This window comes from Anabas testudineus, chromosome 2 (assembly GCF_900324465.2).
Source record: "Anabas testudineus chromosome 2, fAnaTes1.2, whole genome shotgun sequence".
NCBI classification, from domain to species: Eukaryota; Metazoa; Chordata; class Actinopteri; order Anabantiformes; family Anabantidae; genus Anabas; species Anabas testudineus.
The window spans coordinates 19,366,054-19,379,855 of NC_046611.1; the positions used below are offsets into that span (position 1 = coordinate 19,366,054).

General features: G+C 39.7%; 1 protein-coding gene across 4 annotated transcripts in view; it reads right to left on the minus strand.

The window, feature by feature from the left end:
- The window catches only part of LOC113163140 (rho GTPase-activating protein 21), an 89,448-nt gene that overhangs the window by 29,997 nt on the left and 45,649 nt on the right, over nucleotides 1-13,802 (minus strand). For 3 of the 4 annotated variants that reach the window (XM_026361500.2, XM_026361499.2, XM_026361497.2), the window contains exons 1-3: nucleotides 9,349-9,925; nucleotides 4,574-4,762; nucleotides 1,732-1,753 (exon numbers count right to left, since the gene is read on the minus strand). In XM_026361500.2, the coding sequence (XP_026217285.1) occupies nucleotides 1,732-1,753; nucleotides 4,574-4,762; nucleotides 9,349-9,660 (523 nt within the window). In that variant the 5' untranslated portion in view covers nucleotides 9,661-9,925. Of the gene's footprint in view, nucleotides 1-1,731; nucleotides 1,754-4,573; nucleotides 4,763-9,348; nucleotides 9,926-13,802 lie in introns of those variants that run through there. The other variant, XM_026361501.2, reaches the window with a different exon arrangement.

Sequence of the window (13,802 nt, forward strand, 5' to 3'; positions counted from 1 at the left end):
CAACAGTTTTTTTAAACATTAAAATAACAAAGCACTTAAGATGTGTTATTGGTCAGGCTATGCGTCAAATGTCAAGAAGGTAATAAAAAAACAAGCTAACAGTTAATCACATTCAATTGTAGTGTCTCTAGCTACATGCTAATTATGACATAGATAATAATTAATAACATTTTAAAAAGAAAATTAACTTTCAATGTCAGCCTTTAAGTAAACATGGACATGTGTGGTGCGTTCACATGCTGGTGTGAAGCTCTGAACTTTCTGAACTTGAGTGTTTTCTACTTTAATAGTATAGCTTTGTATAAATTTCAGTTAATATATGTTTATTCTTAATTTTGTGGCCCTATCAGCTGTAGCCCTACAACAACAACAACAACAAAAAAAAAATCCTGACATTCCTGATATCCATTTCTGACGCCCTGCTACCTGCCACTCTCATCACGGCAGTGGGGTCTGCAGAGAGGCTAAGGAGGATTTATGAGACTCTGGAAACAAGCCAAGTACCTTCCTGTGGCAGCAGGAGGGCCCTCCAGGCGCGGATCATTATTCACCTTCTATTCAGCTCTGGGATGAATAGTTTTCATGCACTTGCCACATAGGATTTAATGACAGACATGAGTTTTACATGATTCCTTTCAGGTAGAGTCACATAAAGGAATTCAAGTTTACACAAAAAGCATAAGAACGAAGGCACGCAAACTGTGCGGCTTCACACTGGGTTTATTCCTACTACAGCACGGCCCTGTGCGAGTTTAATGTTTAAGGCCTGTGTTGAATGAGGTGGGTGGACACTGAGGGGTTAAATTGGGTGTGGGGAGGGGAGAGTGTAAGGAATGTGACACCAAGGGCCAAGAGGGACGATGAGGGACACTTTCAGGAATCTCTCAATTTCCCGTTGAAAGGAGTTTAAGAGTCGGATTTATCACAAAAGCTCTCCGCTCACCCTGATTTAACCCTGGATTCTTCACTTTCACTACCCTCTGCTTCGTAACAATCTACTGAATCACACCTGGTAGGCGGTTGGATGTTTTACAATCTAAACAGCTAATGAAAAGGATCTTCTGTGTTTTAACCTTTTTTTTTTTTTTTTTTTTTTTACAAAGAAAAAAACTGATTCTGATATATTTCTTTAAAGAATGTCTATGAAACACTGACTTAAAACAAGAACATACAAAGTCTTACAATAAAAGTGTCCGGGAAACCCCCTTTTTTAATTGTATATGTGATTTGTGGTTCTATATGCTACACACATGAGAAATGTTGGGCTGTTTAAGGAGGCGGCTGATGAAGCACAGCAGAGTAATCCTCCTGGATTCATGCTGGGCTGCAGACATGAGCAGAATACTGAGGGACTGGAACGACAAGCCGGATGCTCTGAGGAATGCTGAGGCCTAGCCAAGCGAACGGCGCAGCTCTGACTGCCACTCTGTGGAGCAAAACTTTAAAACTCCAATGTGTAGCAGGACGCCACCTCTCTGCATGAAGAAAACACTGAATAAACCCAGCTCACCAGCTGCGGGTACTTTGAAAATGTAACCTGGTGCAAATGATTTGTAATTCACGTTAAATTGCGGGTGTGCAGGTAAATTTACTAAATGTGGGTAGGTAGTGGATGAAAGATGAAAACAGAAGTGACAATAAGGAACAGTTTCCTTTTCACAAGCACAATTTAATTTTGTAGTGCAGGGAACAGCCTAAAATAAAAATGCATGAATGTATTTTCACACTTACCTCGGCTGCCATTCTCTTCATCCTAGAAGAAAAAAAAGAGAGACGTAAAATTTCAGGTTGTGTTTATCAATTTGCTCGAGTATATTAACAGGTGCACAAATTATGACTGATGCTGTACAGTTGTACAAACAGGTTTTACTGTGTTCCAAGTTTAATTTGAAATGGGAAAAAATGCCAAATTTGAGAGATCATTTTTTTAATTTATAATAATTATCACACTCCACACAAGACAACAAGTGAGGAGAAACAAACTGTCATCATCAGAACATTGCAGGCGTCGGGTGTCATAGATCCTTTCCTATCCTAGTACTTATATACACTGCCTGTCAAAAAAAAGTCACCACCTGGATTTAACTAAGGAAATAGGTAAGAGTCTCCCACTGGATAATTACTGCATGGATGATTATTTTTCAGCTGGCAACAAGTTATTTAACTCTAACTGATGCAGTGAGTAGCTTCTCATTTCTTAAACAACCATGTCTGAAGACACATCCACATCCTGTGGTTGTGGAAAAGATGTTAATCTGTTTCAGAAGGGTCAAATTATTGGCATCAAACAAAAATCTAAGGAGATTGATGAAACTACGAAAACTGGGTTAAGAACTGTCCAACGCAATAATAAAAACTGGAAGGATAGTGAGGAACCATCATCTTCAAGAAAGAGGTTTATTAGTGAAGGTAAGAGCATTTCCACAAGCACAATGCAAAGAGAACTCAAGTTCTTGGGACTAAACAGCTGTGTAGCCTTAAGAAAACCACTTGTTAGTGAGGCTTATCGGAAAAAAGGCTGTGTCTACTACACAAGCGTGCCATAAGCAGTACCTAGAGCTTTGTTTACTATGAGTACAGATGGGAACATGTTGGGATAAGAGAAAATACACTTCACAAAACAACAATAGTGGTATTAGTCGGTAAGATATCCTTATACACAAGGAACACACAGCGCTGGTTACTTATTGAATAAAGACAAAGAAGCAGCATTGGAAGTTAAATTGCTAGTTTGAGCTTGAGTTCACTTATATTCTGTAAAAATCACTGGGCCTAAACATATTAGTGAAATTCACGATCATGATGGGCAGAATAATGAGAACCTTTACTATTTCTAGATAACATAATAACTATAGAACGAGGATATATGCATACCAGCAGATGGTCTGTTTACAATAAGGGCCTAATGAATAAAGGCCTAAACAATTATTCAATTTATTTAGCTCTAGCACTGAAGGAAGGACAACACCACCGATAATTAAATATGTGATTAAACCCTTTTGGCAAAAGACTCCACAGCACTGCTCGTAACGCTTCACTGCCATGTTTATGTTTTTGTAACTTTCTTTAGAGCTCCAGTTAAAATCCACACACTGCCGCTTTAATCCACATCCTCTCTGTGACACATATGTTCTTCATGTATCCTTTAAGACCCCTGAGTCCCCCAGTGAATTCCTTAAGACAATCTGACCCTACTCAATCTAACCCCAATATCCTCAAAGAGAGATTAGTGAAGAGCTCCAATCCAAGATCCCAAGAGTAATTACGATACGGTGAGATGAATGCAGAAAGACAAGATTTTCTTATATGGCTTATGTAATAGGAGAACTTTACAGTGAGTGTCACCTTATGGATTTGAAATTGAGCTTTCATTGTCAATATGACCCAGAATCAAATCTTTTGATGAAAAGACTAAGCTAAAAGGCATGATTGAGGGTACCTGCCCTGTCAGGCACTACATGATATTTACATTATGTTGCTTGTTTTACCAGTTTTCTAAAATAAGTTTCTGCCTGGTTTGTATCCACAGCAAAGTCTTCATATCCTACAAGTTTTAGCCAGATACCAGCGCATACTGGCCCAGATTTAAGTTAAAAGTGTCTAAGACAACAGTAATACAGCAGAAGGCCTCTTTGGTTACACAAATGTCCGAAGATTCTTGCTGTTGTGCCACAGTTTCTCTTTCAACATGCAGAACCAAAGCCAACAGCTATAAACAGAACATACTATGCTAACTTTGTAGGATATCCTTCCTTGCAAACAGAAGAGGTTGTCAAAATACACTTCAGAGCAAAGTAAACTCAACTTATCCTGAATTATCACTTACAAAAACTAATATGAGGTAGGACCTGATAAGCTTTGAGAAAGCCGACTTGAAACACCAGCACATTTTCCCATTAAAGAAGTCCTGTCGTATTTACTCAAAGCCCTTTAGCCTGTGTTAGTCTGTGCCCACTTGGAGCCGGAAGTGCTCTAACGTCAGGATTAATACTAAAGGACAGATTGGTAGTGATGTTATCCAGAGGATGGTTGGCCAAGTTCCCAGCTGGAGAAAAAGGCTCTTAAAACAAGTTACACATAACCGTTTCATGGAATTGTTCAAGCTTTTTAAAGCTGGTGTTAATAAAATACTGAAGTCATCTTAATGTATACATTGAGCAGTTATGTTTCCTCCTCTCGTGTCACACAGATCTGAGGGTTTCTGATCACTGCAGACACTGGAAAGCAAAATTAAGTCACATTTTATGATTGTGGCCTGGAAGACTGACCAATAGCTATAATTTCTGGCCTGTTGAAGACGAGGCCACAGTCACAGAGGACAAGAAGCAACACTAGAAAGAAAGCGAATTGATCAGATCAAGTCAAAACAACCAAGGTGAATGAAAATAACAAGCTCCTGAACAGCCTGTTTTGTTTTTTTTTTCAGTTCCCATATCCACGTCGCGTCCTTAAATACATGCACACAGAGTTTGCAGTGATACAGATATATGCATCTAAATTGCAGTGAAGAGCATGTAGCCTGTTTTGTTGTGGTATATTTAGGTCCTAATGTCCTCAGACTTTGTTTATTCACCTTTAGAGAGTTGTGGACGGCAGACTCAGGTGGGTACACAATGAAGTGTCGCAGCGTGAAGCCAAAGCCCTGGGAGGTCCGGCGCAGGTGAAGGGTCTTTGGCCCCGGCCAAGAAAAAGGCTCCTCCTCTGCCCCAGGAGAAGCTGTGGTCGACGCCTCGCTTTGATTGCGCCCATCCTTCTGCTTGGCCTGAAAGGAAAACAAATAAACAGTTTCAGTGATAATCATTAGAACATGTACAGTTTGTATGACCTACATTGTGTTGCTGACAAAAATGTATAGAAGAGGATAAGACTTGCTGGACATGGAAAAACAATATGCTGTTCTGCTTTGTCACTGACAGTTTGAAGAGGTGAAAGGTTGAAGAGCTTTTTGAACCATTAAAATGCACAATATCAATTTCCTTCTTTGCTAAGTTAAGCTAATAGTCGACTTGTTGCAGCTTTATATTTGCTGCACAAACATGAGTGTGATGTCCTAATGTAACTCTCAGCAAGACAGCAAATAAACATATCTCCCAAAACACCAAACTAAGATGCAAAAAAGGAAAAAACAGGTTATGGCCTTAACCATTTCTGTTTCTCTTTGTCCCTCTCTTTGTTTCTCTTTATATTGGAAGAAAAAGGTCTGCAAAGCTCTGCAAACTGCAAAAAATAAAAAAATCTTGTATTTCACAATAAACAAACAAATGAGAAAAATAAACATATTTCCCTCATTTTAACAGAAATATTTGCCCGTGTGTTCCCCTTAAATTAGCAACCCCATGAGATTTCTTCTGATTCTTCCAGGTTGGAAACCTCTGCTTTATCTACAATAGATGATGCACGGCTTCACACACACACAAAAAGACAAGCGTCACTGTGAATATAATGACATACTGACTGTGAAACTGCATGTGTTTTCACATGTTCACAGAACACAACTCATGTACAAAACGAGTCAGTCACTCAATTGACTTCACCCATGGTAAGTGGTTTTGCTAAGAAAAAGAAACGTGTGTTGTTGCAGATGAAACAGCCCAAGGTAAGCACAGATCTTATACATCATACCAATTTAAAAATGCAAGAAATCCCCTGTTGGTGATTCTCAGTGGTTCATCTGTTATGAGAGAAGGTTGAATAACAAGGTGTCATTCTGTGGTTTGTGTTTTTGGGAATCAGGAGAGATACAAGATTGTAAGGTGTTTCTCTGTTATGCAATACTTCTTCATTAGAATCTGCAAAAAAAAAGGTTGTTTTGGCTTGCATGTCTCATTTTTCACTACAATGTCACTAATTCTACTGGTTTACTGGCATTTTTTGAACTCTACTGTAAGTTTGATTCACAAATATGAATCACAGAGCTCGAAGTCGTGAAGCAAAGAAAACTGATCAAATAGCAGCAAACATCTGTCTATATGGTGAGGAAATATCACATTTGCTACAAACTGTTAAGATGTCGCATTAAGAGGCTCTGCTTAAAGTGTCTGTTGGCATGTACGGTATATAGCCTGTCAGCAACTACCACTCAGCACACCTGCCTCTTTAGATGAAATCCTAAACGTTGGCGACAGAAGCCAAAATGCAGTCAAACTATTTCCTGCATTGTGGTTAACATCAGTGATCACAATATCTGTCAAAAATAATCAGGATTGACATTTCAGCCACATTTGTGCTGGGCCAAACCCGACACAACTATACATATGGCTTCGGTTATTGCACATTTGGGGCTTTGCAGGGTGATTTGGCATGTTCGCATGATGACAGACTTATCTTCTACATTCCTACAGTGACTAATGCAGGATAAAAACAACCCTTAAATGCTGGCTGCTTGTGTAACATCACTTTTATGCCTACATAACACCACAAACTCTCTACATCAGCTGCACGCTGATATATACGTTTTTTTTTTACTTTGTGCTGTTTGTAAGAAAGAGAAACTTTTTTATACTAACTTGGTTTCGAGTCACAACATCATTTAAAGTGAAGTGCAGCTACACTTTAAATACAGTGAGTCACCCCCGTGTACGTTCACAACCCTGTTTTCCTGAAAATGATGTTGCAACACACAGAAAGAATGTACACACAAACTTGAGCACAGCACAGGTGGTCATGGCTCACTCTATATCTGACAAGACGGCTGTTAAAGTGGGTCAAAAACATGATTATTGTTTTTTAATACCACCTGGGATGGAATTTAATGACTGTTTGCAGGGAATGAACTTCAGCTGTATGTAACAATGATTATACATAACCTGACCCAGTATAGTAGGTTCATTTCGCACCTCTGTAGTTTTTTCGAAACATGCCTTGGTCCATGGTACCTGAATGCCTAATAAGAGCTGAAGTTGATGATATGTCTTTGCCTTTGACAAAGTATGTAAAAATTAAACTATTCAGAACTTCAGTTACATTTTGATTGTGCTGATTCACTCACTCAAAAGACGTATTTACAGCAGTAAGCTAATGAAGGTAAAGCTACAGCAGACACTTTGCCACTTCTTGCATGTGCATCACATTTGAAGAGGAATGTGGTGATAGTCCTTTATTGTGAAGCCATATGCATTGACAGTGTTTTACTCCACACTTACATAGTAGAATTAGATCTTTGCTTTTAGATATTTTTTGATCTCTTTTGTTTTGAAACTTTGCTCAGATGTAATACATTTTCTGACAATCTGAATGAGACAATGACTCTAATTAACCTTTTTAATTAACCTTTACTTAAAAAGTGCCACTATGAGAGAGAGAGGCAGTTGTCTAGCTGATTTTAGTTTGTGATAAAGAATGACGACCCCACCCACAGGTAAAGTAGTCTTGTTAAGAGATATTTCTTCTTAGTCTGGCATTGTCCACAGCAGCTCAGTCTGTTTATAAAGTGCGTATCTGTTCACCTAAGCACAGTTCACAACTAATACAATCTTATAACGTATGGTGTATAAGTGTCTCCATTTATCCTTAGGAAGTAATCTGTAGTGACTGTCTCATGTTTCCAGATACACATCAACTCCAGTCAGGGAGGATTTTATTTTTTTGATATGCAATATGCATCACTCTATCTGGTAACAGAACTGGAACTGGGAAAGAAAAAAATCGGATGGGTGCGTTATTAATATTTTTGTTACACTTTTTTCTTTCACCTTTCCAAACCCTTTAAAACACAGATTTTTTATAACACATAACATACAAAAGGAAATATTCTTTAACTCTACATGACAACCACTCTCAGTTGTGCCATCGCTGAGAAAACCCCTGATCTCCCCTGCTGCTCTGAGCTCCGCAGCCTTCTGTCACATCTATCATCAAAGTAACGATGGGGCGGAACCCAACCCTGCACCACAGTGCATGCATTAGTAGTTATTGCTAATACTAGCATCATGATTTGGGAATATGAGAAGCTGCCAAGAGTTTCAGCCTCAACCCAGATCTCTCCACAGGCTCTTCTCCTACCAAAATACATCTTAGGTATAGATCCAAAACAAAGAAAGTATCCCTACTGCCTCTCTTGTTTCTCCTTCCACATCTCTCCTCTGCCTGTCTGGGAGCAGGAGATGTAGAAGGCTCCAGAGAGTGGGATGGGTGTGGGCTCAATAGTATGCATGGTGAAATCACCACCCGACACCCAGCTGGAAGTAAGCCACAGTCCACAATGTAGCAGAGAGAGGACAAGATGAGAGAAGGCAACAGAGCTGATATAGCCCACCTCAGCTGTTTGTTTTGGTTTCTTGCTGAAAATGTAATGTTGGATTATGCAATAGCTAAGCCACTGGGCTCAAAAGCCCATAGCTGAGGTACACACACACTTTCCATCTCTCGCTTTATATAAATATACCATGTTGAATTATACAGCAACGGAAACAGAACAGGTCAGTGTGAAGCTGGAAAATACTGCTCGGATCCCACAAAGCTACAATACTGTAAATCTCCCCCAAAGAAGCTCACACAATTACCTGATAAATACCGTTCAATTATTCATGCAATATGTTCCTCAACATGTGCACAGTGGGGTTTGATCTGTGTGCTGCCATATGGTGTCGTAGACTGCCGGATGCATTTGCATACCTATTCCTGCTTATTTATGTATATGAGTGAATTTGAATGGCAGTCAGCTTTTTTACACACTTTACACACTTATTTTTTTTAAGTCTGTGACTCAGCCCTGGTTCGTCTGACCTAATGGACGTGCCCTTTCCACTCCCTCTCACTTTTTCTTTGCAAATATCTTTCCATTTCCCTTCTCTGACCACATTAGTCACCCTTATTCTCCATATGATAGGAAAATGTGCCTTAAATTCCACAATTACTGAGAAATGCCTAGATTTTCCTGCATGAAGAACTACGTGAAAAAATAATAATAACTGCTGTTGTGACATTTTATTATTTCAGAAGCAATGCTGAAAATATGAGCCTGTCACATATGCACAGCTGGAAAAAATAACAATATCATTTTCTCCTTCCCACCATAGGATCTCATAACAATAAATGAAACCTAAAACCCAAACACACACTCACAGACACACTCTCATCGCACAAAAGATATCGGTCAGTGAAACAGGACTACCTGCTGTAGTGCAGGATGACGCACACAAAATTCCAGTATAACAAAGTGTAGTGGCCCCTCACCTCTCATCTCCTCACAAATGATTCATATGTAAACTGATATCGCCTAAACGCATATTTTAAGCGAGTCAGGATATTCCTTAATGCAACAAAAGTGTGAGACAACTTGCCTCAGATGTTTTCAAAATGCCAAATCACAAGGATGCTCTCCATCTCTCATAACATAGCTGTCCTTACCCGAGATCTGACACAGTTTTTCCTGGATGCTTCTCTGAGCCGAGCCCAGGACACACTGCGGTTGGGACTGGTGAGCCCCAGCTCCAATTCACCCCAGTAGGCTCTGGCCAAAAGCTGGAACCAAAGACAGTATGGCTCTGACAAGCAGCCATCCACTCCAGCTAACCGAGCCCAGGGACAGCCTCCTGACGATGATGAAGGTGAGAGGGAGCAGCACCCTTGAGTATTCACATCCACATCCAGCAGGTCATGGTGATCCTTCAGAGGAACTGGCTTACAGCCTGGAGGTAGCCCGTTCCTCTGGGCCAGCATGGCATAGCCAAGTCTGAGTTGGTTTTAACAAGATGGCAGAATGGATTAGATATCCTCACAAAAACTCAGATGTCTTTACTGATAATTTCCTCTTTTCTTAGTCTATTCCAAGTTTGCGGTTAAGTCCATTTTGCTCCCTCTGTCCTCCTCAGCCCGTCTCTGACTGACTGTTCTGGTCTCAGTGCTGAGAAACAGGGCTGTTCCTCTGGGCGTCCCACAGACACATGATGTTTCCATTCAGCTGAGAGGAGAGCACAGCAGCTGAGTGCACTGCAGAGAGCTAGGCCGACTGACTGGCGCACCCACCCACTCACCACACAAAACTCTCTCTAAAGTATGCACACACACTTTCACATACACACAGACCAGGCGGCCTGAAGTGAATTCTACTTTCCTGACTCCTTCATCTCCCCATGACTAACTCACCTCTTCTGCTGCCAACCTTTAAAAGTTTTTGCTGCTGTGGGCCAGCCAAGACGGACACACACAGTACCAGACTCACGTGTCGTGCTAATCAATAAATCATAAGAACAAACGAAAGGAGAAGACGAGACGAGTCGAATGTAAGTTAAGTGTAAGGAACATCTAAATCAGTTTTAGAAGCGGAAACACACAAAACTAAGCTGTTATCTTTCAGGAGACAGGAATCACTTGGCCTGCTTTAGCGGAAGAAGTCAAGTAAAGGGCTGGTGCAGATAAGGAAGCATATTAGTCCTTAAAAATTAAGAAGGCATGAAAAAGTACAACTAATTCAGCCACCCTCGTATGCCTGTAACTGCAGCTACAAAGTCTTAATGTCCTAAAGTGTGGCAGAAATGGTGGTCTTAAGGAAGACCAAGAATTATATAAACACTCACCCTATTGAAGGGGGCAAAACATTAGAAACTATAATCAGAATTTAATGGTTTTCTGCATTAATTTGTAATTTATCATAAAATGTGATCTGAACTTCATCTAAGTCAAGAGTATTAACAAATATAATGTATATATTGTATATAAATCTGATCTTTTATGTCTAATTATTTTGACTGCCAAAACCACTCAAGCTTTTTGAGTTTGCTCTGCACAAGAACAATATGCTTATGTGAGCCATGCCTGGCCAAAAGGAGCTTTTAGAGGATCCACGATCAAAAATTGTTGATTTACATAAAGCTGGAAAGGGTTACAAAGTGATGTCAAAGACTTTAGAAATTCACCAGCCTGCAGTTAGGCAAACAATCTACAAATGGAGACACTTTGGGACTGTGGCTACAGTACTAAGAAGTGGGCAGCCAGTCAAAACCACCCCAAGAGCACAACAAACACTCATCAATGAGGTAAAGAAACAACCCCGAGTGACAGTCAAAGATTTGTAGGCATCACTGGAACTGACAATGGTCTAACATCTGTGTTCATGAGTCTACATTGTATAAAAAAATAAACAAGCAGTATGTCTATGGCAGGACACCACGAAGGAAGCTGCTGCTTACTTAAAAGAACATTGCTGCGCACCCGAAGTTTGCCAAAGAGCACACTGATACTCCACAGCAGTATTAGCAAAATGTTTTATGGACTGATAAAACTAAGATTTAACCGTTTGGAAGGAACACACAGCACTACATCTGGCATAAAAAGGTCACAGCATACCATCATAAAAACATCATCCCAATTGATGGTGGAGGAAACATCATGATTTGGGCTTGCTTTGCTGCATCAGGGCCTGGACAGCTTGCAGTGATTGAGGGGAAGATGAACTCATAAATGTGTCAAAAGATTCTTCAGGATAATGTGAGAATGTCTGTATGACAGCTGAAACTCTGCACACGTTGGGTGATGCAACAGGACAATGACCCAATACACACAACAAAAAAACCCAAAAGAGATGCTATGGAACGACTTGAAGAGAGCCACACACACACAAGATGTCCAAATAACATGACTTTACTTTTTGCCTTAGATGAAGATCAAATCACATTTTATGACAAATTAATGCAGAAATCCATGAAATTCGAAAAGGTTCACATACTTTTTCTTTTGTCTTCATCAGGACACTTATTTTACAAAAAATTATGTCAAAAAAACAGCTTTGTAATGCAACTAGGTTGACTGTATGCAGATGCCAGTTGGGAAAATAGTAACAAACCCAAAGAATGCATGTGCTATGCCTAAATTTGTCATCCTTGACTGTGGCTATAACTTGTCAGTCTGAATGAGACTCTAAACAAATGTATGTAAACCACTAATTCTTCCTTCACACTCATCTTGTAGTATTACATAGGAGGCTAGCATTGCACACAAGAGAATACCCCCTCAATCCTTCGAGGTAAACAAATTCCACAGGGGCATTGCAACTGCCTGTATTTTAGAAACTGGGTTGTCTACGAACAGGATAGACTTGGCCCTGACACCTTTTAGTAAATCTCTCCAGTAGAGAGCAGGGCCAAAATATTAATTTCACATTTAATCACTTTTTCAACTTGGGGATCTGAGGCATTTGTGAAGCTCCAACAACAGTGGCAGAAATCGAAATGTTGAATAAGTCAGTGTAAAACTGCTACAACTGCATCCATCTTTAGTTCATTTTCAATTGCACTGTGTCCCCAGAGTTATTAGTTGGAGAGATCGTATCGTAATTGTAAGTTTACTGGTTCACTTCCAGTAGCAGCTAGTCCGTGTTCAACAGCAGGTAGTGGAGTTCGTAAAGTTTCTCTGGATGAGAGCGTTTGCTAAATGGCGAAAATGTAAATACCAGTCTATTTTCATTCTGAGGAATATTTGCCATCCGAGACAGCAGTGACCGTGAAAACAACATCAGAAACCCAGTGGTGGAATGTTCCCGCTCAGCTTTTAGTTATGAGCATCTTGTTACCACATTCACTCGGCTCAATATAGCATGTGGTATTCTGTATGGAAAAGACGTCAGAAATAGCAGTGGCCAACACAACATGTCGGGACACTTGACTTGTGGAAGCCAAAACACGTATAGTAGAGAATAGTTATACTATATATGAAACACAAATAATCTAGTGCATATATGAGCGAACTGGAGAAAATGTCAAAAGGGCTACTTTCATTTTTACAAAGCATTATCACATTAGTGGTATAATTTTAAGCCAAATAATACTTGTAACGTCCACTAATACTACACTATCTATGTCTCTAGATTCCTGAATTTAAAACATAATACATGATAAAGGAAAAAAAGATCATTGAGTGGATTTCGTGTTGTCTAGGAAGTGTATTTGGTGCCATGCAGACAAACTAGACATGGTTCCCAGAAATATTATGCCGTTGCCATGGCAACAAACCAGACCACAACAATTCTGTCTGCTGAACTGGGGTGTTCTCCGTGGGCGCTCATGATTTCATGGTTTGTTTGTGTCTATGTACGTGTTTATGTATAGATTGGAATATCTACGGGCAACAGCAAATGGTCGAGGAAGTGACTTGAATTCCTTTGACTTCCTTTGATGTGAATCAAAACTGAGGTTGTTCTGCAGACTGAGCACACACTGGAATTAAGGATGGACATGCTTCCTACAGCTCAATGTGTGTTCACACAGGAAAAGTAAAAGGACAAAGTTATGTGTGTGTGTTTGTGGTTTGGCTGAAATTAAAAAGTGGGCACATAGATCATGGTTTTATTGTCTCTGCAAAACTGATACTACTTTTAGGCTCATTTAGGTCACCTCAGGTTTTATAGTTGAAAAGTGAAGCAATCAGAGCAGTCACACTGTGGCATGTTAATGCAATATCTGTGAATACAGAAAACAAGACCTTTTGTTTACAGAAATGTGACAAGACCACAACTGTTTTTTCTTTCTCTTAGTTAATAATACTCTATTTTGTGTTAGTTTCTGTGCTTTAATAATTAGTTGATTAATTGACTGTTGGTTGGCCTATTTTTTTACTGCTTTTCGATTAACTGACCCTTGATAAAATGGGAAAAATCCAAAAATGAAAAATGTGTTCACTTTGATTTATCACGAATAAAAGTATGAATGAATTCATGTGAGGATGGCCACATCCAAACACACAATAAACTGACCACAGCTATTTAACACCAACCAAAGAAAATGTTTTGAAGAACTTTATGAGATTAGATAGAGGTGCAAGTTGTAGGTATTGCTGTTCATCCAAGAAAAGCAGCAATAACCAAAAAT